Here is a 9,494-nt window from a genome sequence, read left to right as displayed (position 1 = left end):
TTATCTTACATGTGTTAAATTGATCCCTGAGCACCTCAAAGACAGTTTCATTTTATCCACATCAAGTTTTCCTGACCTCATGGGGTCACACTGAATAAAATTATCTTCTAAACTACTGAGTTGCTTCCTCTTGAACAGGTTAAAAACTTTATTCAGGTTGAAAAGAACCTATAAAGAAAGTTGTAGGTAAAATGAATTTATAAAAACAAATTATATTCTTATAAATATATTATAAATAAAGCTTGACTGAGCAAATATTAGGTAAATAAATCAGAAATGATCTCCCCTTAACTTTCATGAATATTCTTATATAACACTACAGGGGATAGCAACTTGGATATATAATATATACATGATTTTTAATCAATTTTTAATTACTTAAACTTTTTAAAAAAGCAAAGAAAGTGGTAGAACAGCAAGTGAGCAGCAAACAATGTGTGTATAATAGTGCGGAACATTAGTACTTAATAAATTCATATGCATCGGAGATAAGATCTTTTACTTATATGTGAAATTTTGTTTATCTGAAATAGTACTCGAAGTTATAGGCTTTTGAAAAACCAAAACAAGAATAAGTTCCATTTCCGCCATATAATACTTATACATGAAATATCATCAACCTAGCTGTACTGGACATAACATAGAACAATTCGAGAAAGTAAAAAAAAAATTTATTAGTAAAAAACTTAGTTAAATAACATTGAACACAATCTACCGGTTATATTGTTTTGCATGTTAGGTAGCCCAATTCTATAGATTTTATAAATCTCAAAATTTTTGGCTGTTTCAAATTCTTTTGTTTATTATCTTTTTTTATATTCGGATTTATAATATTAACGCACCAAAATTTTTTAACAACTTTCTCTTATTATAAATATTTTATCAACAATGCATTCAGTTTTTATTTAATCACAAACTAATGGTTACAAATAACATAAAATTGATCAAATATAGACTTGATTAATTCCCTTTATAGTTGTAAATATTGCTTTTAAAAATATTTCATAGACTGAATATAGTTTACCATACTTCAGTAGGCCATCTCACTTAAAACTTTTAAAAAATTATTCAATAAGAAATAATAAAAATATTTATAAGCTGTTTATGTGTATTTATTAAAATGCATAAGTTCAATGAAGAAGAATAAAATATGTTGGGGGTAACGGTGAAATAAAAACGTGCCGTTATCTTGTTTATGTTGTTGAGGACATCGTACGCTATGACCATATCTTTATCCCTCTCCAAGGTTTGTATGAGCTCAACATGGCTGCTGGTACCAGTCACATCCTAGTTTGTAAAAAAAACAAGTTAATAAAAAGTCTAGTGACAATTTAAGCGCAATTTCCTTAATTAATTTTTTGTGACTGAACGAAAGGATATTTTTGAAAACTTTCTTCGGCAATAATGTTCTAAATTATGGCAGGAATCGATTGGTAAATATTTCAAGTCGCTAAGTGGTCTGGTTGCCGAGATATGGGCCAAAAACTGAATTTTTTTTCGAGGTTTTTTGGCTTTTCCGGGAAATCCAGGAAGGAATCATCCTTGGAACTTGCTTAACATATTTGCTTTTGGAACTAGTCCTCGATATTGCTTCGTTGAGGAGGAGATACGACTTAGAGCTGCGGACACACATCCATCCATCCAGAAATAACGAATTAATAATCGCAATTGTCAGTATGGAAATTGCGCTAAAAAATATACAGTGAGAAAAAAATGTTTTTATTTTCATTTCAAATACACACAAAGATATTAATGTTAACTGTCATACATTTAAACTGCTTATTAAAATTAATCATCATACATTTAAACTCATTATTAAAAAATAATCCTCATATATTTAATCTTCTTGTTAATAATAAATCTCATACATTTAAATTTCTTATTAAAAATAATCCTCATATATTTAAACTTGTTTAAAATAATCCTCCTACATTTAGAATTCTTATTAAAAGTAATCTTCATACATTAAAACTTCTTATTAAATAATCATCATATATTTAAACTTCTTGTAAAAAATAATCATTATATATATACATATACATACATATATCATCTTCATACATTGAAACTTCTTATAATTCTTTTGGCTACCAAAATATTTGTTAACCTCTGCCTAAGCCAGTCCAGCCTACCATATCTACCTATCAAAAGATCTCCTCCAGGGTGTTCTTAGCCCCCACCCCCCCCCCCACCCCCTTTCATTACCTTTGTTTATCTACCACTTCTTAAGCCCCTTGCAAGTAATTATTTTCATTTTTTTTTTCTGAGCTTCCCCCACCCCACCCCCCACACATACACTTTCTTTCTAACATATCCTCATGACTGTTGTTTCAACAAGTACCCTATAGGGCTGGTAAGTAGGTCATCAACCAGTTCTATTGCTCATGCAGGTTTTATTGAGCTGTAGAACTGTTTGGTGACCTACTTACCAGCCCTATAGTATTTTAAAAACACAGTTCAATAAATAAATAAAGTAACTAACCTCCAGTGACAAAAATATAATGGCAGGATGTTTGGATATAGATTTTAAGATGGATGCCACACCCTTCTCACCAAGCGGGTTCGTATTTAGCTGCAAAAGAAAGCCGCAGTAATTAACAGAAAACCTATTTGTGATTTATACCTATCATCCATAATAAAAATTGTTACAGACTATCACCTATATTGAAAATTGTCATTGATATTTCAGCATGGCAAAGCAACATAAATAATATATTTATATCAAAAAGTTAATAAGTCACCTAGATTTTAAAAAGATTAAAATGAATGATCACAAAGTTAGCTATGACTTAGCCAAATATTGGTCAATCTCTCGAAATAAAATTGTTTAGTCTGCCTGTGTTAAAACAGCTTACAATCAGTGTCTGTAGTGAGGTATTTTTCCTTAAGCCAAATGCAAGCTTTGCAGCAGCTTTACTATCCAGTCTGTTGTTCCTGTTTCCGAAATGGAAAAATCAAGGGAGGTTATATTAAGGGAGATAAAAATAAATTAAAATTTATGCATTAACTATTTTGTGAAATTACTGAAAATGGCATCTTTAACAAAAAACAATTATTGGTAATATTCTGAAAAATTGTCTTTTTAAACAAACATAAATATACATTTTTTTACATAAAGCTAAAGAAATAATGAGTTGAATAATGAAGGTAAAATTCAATTGTTGTAACTCTTAACACTAATAAACTAGAAATTATCTAATAGTTTAATTTTGAAAAAGCAAATTAATTGAGATTACAATTAAAAGGTAAAAAAATAGTTAATTCTAATCCTTATAAATAATGTTTTCCAAAATTGATGAAAAGCAGTCAAGACAATGTTCCACCAGGATATTAAACAAGCATGTATCAAGAACTCAGTTCCACCAGAAAATTAAACAAGTATGTATCAAGAACTCAGTTCCACCAGAAAATTAAACAAACATGTATCAAGAACTCAGTTCCACCAAAAAATTAAACAAACTTGTATCAAGAACTCAGTTCCACCAAAAAATTAAACAAACATGTATCAAGAACTCACGTAAGATCTAAGACCTTAAGTGTCTTGTTGACTTGAAGAGCTCTTTGTATCGCAATGGCGCCATCCAGTGCCAGCCCATTCCAACTGAGGTCTAACACTTCCAGAGTCCTGTTCATCTGAGAGTCAATTTATTTAGAACATGTCAGCATGAGATAGAATGATTGGATCAAGCACACAACTGCCCACTTACAGGACTTGAATTTGGGTCCCAGACCCAAGTCAGATGCAGTGTTTCTTCCAGACTTTTTTCTCTGCGGGGGGGGGGGGGGGGGGGGGGGGGGGGGGGGCACTTGAAATTTTTTTTTTGGGGGGGGGGGGGGGGTAAACTTTCTTCGGGGGGGGGAGGCGGACACTGTTAAAAGTGTATATTTTCTATATAAATTATATAAATTTCATTTCGTTCGGGGGGTAAAAAATTTTCGGGCCCGAAGAAATGCCTGGAAGAAACTCTGGTCTGATGGATGACTTGGAATGAACACAGTTCCAGGCTCAGGTTAGGGGAAATACTGACCACACTGGGGAAAACTAGGCAAAATACTGACCACACTATCTATATATATAATTCTCCTCTTCGAGCCCTTAGAAAACAAGCTGCAAACGCTCTCCCTACCTCCCCACCCCTACATGGTTTTAGTGAGCTGTGTTCACTCTAAATGTTTACAAGCAGAGCCAACGATTTTAAACGTAGGGGGGGGGGGGAGGGGGGGAAGGAAGGGGGGGGGTTATGGTCCTTAACGAGCTACTTATAGTGTTTTAAAGAAATATTTTCAGTGTCAGCGTTGGTACTGTCGAATTCACAAATTATGAATTATTGAAAATTAGAAACAACTAAATAGCGGCGTATGTTATGCTGCGGGCCGGCTCGTCTTTTATATTCCGGTTAGTATTTAAACAGATGAACTCTACTTTATCTGCATTTTTGTCTTTGGCAACAACAGGAAAAGATGTTGATTAGGTTTAAAAACAAACTAACATTGCCTTAACTATGAAGGTTCTTAACCTTTACAGACAAATTGAAAATGTAAAGGTTGTTTTTGGTATTATGCCTGTACAAAAGTTCAGTAACTGATGTTCACAAACTAAATATAGAAATTATTGGAAAATGAAAAATACTGCTAGAAATAGAAACTAAATAATACAATTTGCAACTGTAGTCTAACTCTTACAGATAGCCAGTTGCACGTATGGTGTACACATTACATGTTGAAATGAAAGGGCATTTTTGAGCATTTTTTATCGACTGGTGGTTATAAAATTAACTAATGTTAATTAAACACTTGATCGCCTTACTTTTAAAGCATTAGCAATGGCTAAGGCACCTTGATTCCTGAGACTGTTCCAGCTTAAGTTAATCTCCAGAAGACCATCGTTAATTCCCTGTAAATTAATTTTTTTTTAATTTACTGTAACACAATAGTATCACTTACATGTTAAAAAAAGATATTCTTTACCTAATAGTGCATTTATGGAATGCTGTGGTCAGGAAGATGAAAACATGACCGCTACCCTATAGATGTTGAGTTTGGATCCCCAACTAGTATGTAGGATGTCCCTGAGCCCACCCAGCTCTGCTGGGTACCTGACCCATGTTAGGGAAAGTAAAGGCAGCTGGTCATAGAACTGACCACACTATCCCTTTATGTAAGTATAGAACTGACCACACTATTCCATTATATTTTGAAGTCACAGAAACTGATGAACTCTGCTTCAGCTGCCCTACTTCATTTGGTCCTAAATTTTAATTTTACAGTTCATTACAAATGGACTTCATCATCTCCAGTACTTGGTTTCCCCTATACCAAAAAAATCTTAAATAAAAAAAAAGGTATAATAAAAAAAACCTGTACATAAAACCCATAAAAAAAACAAATACCAAAAAAATTCTTTAACAAAAAAAAAAACTATAATAAAAAACCCTACACATAAAACCCATAAAAAAACTATAATAAAAAAAACCTGTACATAAAACCCATAAAAAAAACCAATAGCAAAAAAAATCTTTAACAAAAAAAAACTATAATAATAAACACTGCACATAAAACCCATTAAAAAAACTATAATAAAAAACCCTGCACATAAAACCCATAAAAAAATATAATAAAAACCCTGTACATAAAACCCATAAAAAACCATATACCAAAAATCAACAGCACATACCAAGGCCTTGCCGAGGTGGACACCGCCCATGAGAGAGAAGCCGTTGTAGCTGAGGTCCAGACAGAGAAGGGACATGTTGTTCTTGAGGGAGTTGATGAGGCAGAAGGTGGCAGAGTCCCCCAGATGATTGCCTGGTCAATGATGACATAAAAAAATGTCAAGTTCCCATTTCAAACCTGATGGTCCATGACGTAAGTGAAGTAGAGTTCACCTGTTCCTGTGACTTCGGCATATGAAGAGATAGTGTGGTCAGTACTATGCCGTGCTGCCTTTATTTTTCATACGTTAAGTCAAGTACCCATAAGAACTGGGTGGATGTTCTAATGATTTTAACCCCGGATTCAAACTTGAGAATTTTGGGTAACCAGTCTAGCGCTCTACCGCTAGGCCATGACATGAATCAGGTTAATGTTCTATCACATCCTGTGATGGAGTCTATTAAACAGACATTGTGCTGAAAGGCAGTGTTGTTCCATTTTATAGCTATAAATTTCAAATACAGAAGTCTCAATTTCTGAGACTACTCAGTTCATATGAGTACCCTCCAAGACTTGGGTTAAGGAAAGATAAGTTTCCATGGCACTGTACTGACCAAACAATCACTTCATACACCATGGTCAAGGAAACCGATCAACTCGACTTATCTAAAAAATCATGTCTAAAGGGTACTTTACTTTAACTCGAACAGTCAAATGCTTTAAAAAAAAAATTAGAAACAATAGTTACCATTGTGAAATGTAGAAAATCTATATTTATACACTAAAATTGGTAATTTGATAAAGAACTTCAATAATTTATAAATTTCTCACTGTACCTGACACAGATAAAAGTTTTAATGTTGTGTTAATTTCTAGCATGTTAGACAGGGCTTCTAATGATCCAATGCAGTTATTTGACAGATTCTGTAAATTAAAAACATAAATAAAAAACTGCTGCTATTATGGAGACTAAACAACCCTCACACACAACACAAAATGATACAAGATTGACACAACACTAAATTACTACAAAACTGTCACAACAGTTAACAACATTAATACAACACTAAACAAACACAACATTGAGACAATATTATATTACTGCAAAACAGTCACAACATTTAAATAACACAACATTAATACAAAACCAAACAAACACAACATTGAGACAACACTAAATTACTATAAGAATGACACAATGCTAAACTAATACAACACTGACTATATAGTCTTTACCAGTGAGATTAATGTTTGATTTTCCTCCAACATTTTAGCAAGATAAAATACACCAATCCCATCAATATTATTTCCAGTCAAGTCCAAGTTTTCAGTTAGTGTGTTGTGCTACAAAAAAAAATTGTTTAACTAATTTTTAAATAACTTGTTTTTCAGAGTTGAAAAAAATTTTCAGCACAATTAAAAAATAATATTTATTAGCTAATAGAAAGTATCAAACTTTGTTATTGTATGTAGATCTATGGTAGGTTTGTGTAAAAAAAAAAAGAATTAACTCACCCTTAAAGCCAATGCAAGTGGTTTGATTCCAGAGCTTCCAAGGCTCCTGTGTTTTAGTTTGACATTCTTTTCTCCAAGATGTCGACAGAGAAAAGAAACTGGTATAATTCCTTGAATTAAAAAAAAAATGTGTTAATTTAACAAACTGCAAATACGTACAAAGGGAAGTAATCTTGGTTTTTATTTTAAACATATTTTTATATGGGTTGTCTCTCTTTGGTTGAACCGACGCACTTTTTGAATGTTAAGGGTTGACCTATACAATGTTTAATTGATTATGGTAAGTTTATTATTAATATAACAATAAACGTAGTACCATTTGCGACTAATATTCAATTTAGAACACATCTCTAGACAAAAAAATGCGTACCATGTTTTTTACATTGTTCCTCATACTCCAACTTGCCAGATTGGTCTTTTTTAGCAAGAGTTGTTGTTCCTGGTTGAAATATTGTAAAACATTAAGGGCTTACCAATGACATAACTGTATGACTAAATATTTATAAATTGGACTCACTTTTATTAATTTAATAACATGATTAAAATTTATAACCTGTAATTCTAAATGATAAAAAATGGCTCAAGAATTTTCTAATTTTAGACGTTTCACAAAATTCCACTTTTTTCAATTTGACAAAAACTTTGTTAAAAATGTATTTTCAACCACAATTTTAATGCCAATCTATAATGTTTAGCAGGTGATATGGGGATGGGTTGGCCTAGCTGTAGCGTGCTAGACTGCTAACCCAAAAGACTTGAGTTTGAATCTGGGTTCAAGAGAATATAACGTTAGTAAAACGTCAGTGAGTTCACCCAGCTTTGATGGGTACCAAACTTATGTTAGGGAAAATGAAGGTGGCTGTTTATAGTGCTGACCACACTATCCCTACATATGCCAAGTTCACAGAAACTAGTGAAGCTTCACAGAAACTTCACTTGCTCCATGCACAGTTAGATTAAAAAAGGGAGCTTTATTTTTTTTTTATTACATTAACAAGTGATCTTTTTAATAGGATCTATAAGATCCCAATCTACCCCTGAAGATCAATACTTAGGTGAAATTTTTGTCTTAGATTTGCCAAGGAAAGCATTAAAGCAAAAAAAATAATTCCAAAACGTAGACCAATTGCTAACCCTAACCAAGCATACGCTGTAGTATGCCTCACTAAACCAACAGTAGCTTCTACGTGTACTCACTGTTTGAGACCTCAGGCTCTGTGTCTGTGTCAAACTCACGACTGGAGTGAGGGGATCCAGTTATCCAGGCCTCTAATGTCAGGGCTGGTGCTGGTATAGGAGCTGGAGGTAGATCAATGGGAACAATAAAAAATATTAACCTAACACTGTTGAAAATAGAGTAGATATTGAATGTGTTAATAGTCTCTAAGTTAGCATCTTAAAGTTGGCTGATATAGTAGTCATACATAATAAGAAGAATATAATAACACAATTGATACCCTTGGTTTATGATTAGTTTAGAGACTAATTCATTTAAAATTATCAATTCATAACTGCCTCTCTAGAACAGAGTTTCTTTTCAGAGATCAGGAAGCATGTCTACATTCCCCCCCCCCCCCTCCTTCCCACCCCTTAATTTTACTAAATTGTAGATTTAGAGTCTTATCTTTTAAATAATAATGTATAGGTCCCGTCTACTATGTATCCTATACCTAGTATTTGATTATCATTAATTTAATTACATTTTTAAAAAAGTCTTGCAAATTAATAAATTTAAATTATTTTTTTTATTTTTTTAAATTTTAGTGAGTAAAAACTAGACTTTTTCTAGATCTAACAAGTAATAATAGTTTATTAATTTAAAAAATTAATTTATTCTACATTCTATTTCTATTCATGGATTTATCATCAGAGTGTGATAATAATAAACATATGATTTTTATAGAATTTTTTTAAAATTAATTCAATATTGTTGAGATATATACATACTTACTTATCTCTTCTTTTAATGGTTCATCTTCAACGGTCGATAACTCTGGCAAAAGAGAATCATTTATTTCCGAAACAGCTTCGTCCTGTTCTAAATCGGGCTCGACGCGAGATAAACACGTTTGATCAACATCCGGGCTGCTTGAATCAGGTGGAGCCTCAGTTTGATGAACAGTTTTCCCCGGTGCCCGAAGGAATGACTTCTGTGTACTGCTGTACGTTATCACCTTACGGAAGTCGTGCCTTTGTTCTGTGTTTGGCTTCACGACAGCTGTATCCGGTCGAATTTCTTTAACACCGATCCCTTGTTTGTGTTTTGGGCCTGCTGTTTGTGCTCTGAGATGACGATGCATTCGAATTGCCGCCATTTGTTTCTCCAT

General features: G+C 32.9%; 1 protein-coding gene across 1 annotated transcript; it reads right to left on the bottom strand.

The window, feature by feature from the left end:
* On the bottom strand, window positions 1-9,494 carry LOC131937308 (leucine-rich repeat-containing protein 74B-like). Its single transcript, XM_059294589.1, has 13 exons — window positions 9,119-9,494; window positions 8,365-8,466; window positions 7,538-7,606; window positions 7,168-7,277; window positions 6,889-6,996; window positions 6,489-6,576; window positions 5,675-5,805; window positions 4,808-4,894; window positions 3,518-3,633; window positions 2,856-2,934; window positions 2,483-2,572; window positions 1,183-1,287; window positions 1-168 (listed from the first exon to the last, which is right to left on the bottom strand). The coding sequence occupies exons 1-13, from the start codon at window positions 9,492-9,494 to the stop codon at window positions 1-3; spliced, it is 1,629 nt and encodes a 542-aa protein (XP_059150572.1).

This window comes from Physella acuta, unplaced genomic scaffold (genome assembly GCF_028476545.2).
Source record: "Physella acuta isolate Inbredline_101_S28 unplaced genomic scaffold, ASM2847654v3 ptg000207l, whole genome shotgun sequence".
NCBI lineage: Eukaryota > Metazoa > Mollusca > Gastropoda > Physidae > Physella > Physella acuta.
Note: the sequence above shows the minus strand (reverse complement) of the source record. Positions and strands in the feature narration are given on the sequence as shown.

Excerpts from the sequence above, each read along its gene's own strand:
- LOC131937308 (XM_059294589.1), bottom strand. The coding sequence starts at position 9,494 with ATGGAGAAACAAATGGCGGCAATTCGAATGCATCGTCATCTCAGAGCA. Across the intron at positions 6,997-7,167 it reads CACTTGCATTGGCTTTAAGG|CACAACACACTAACTGAAAA; the intron begins GTGAGTTAATTC and ends TTTTTTTTGTAG. Across the intron at positions 1,288-2,482 it reads TTATATTTTTGTCACTGGAG|GATGTGACTGGTACCAGCAG; the intron begins GTTAGTTACTTT and ends TTTACAAACTAG.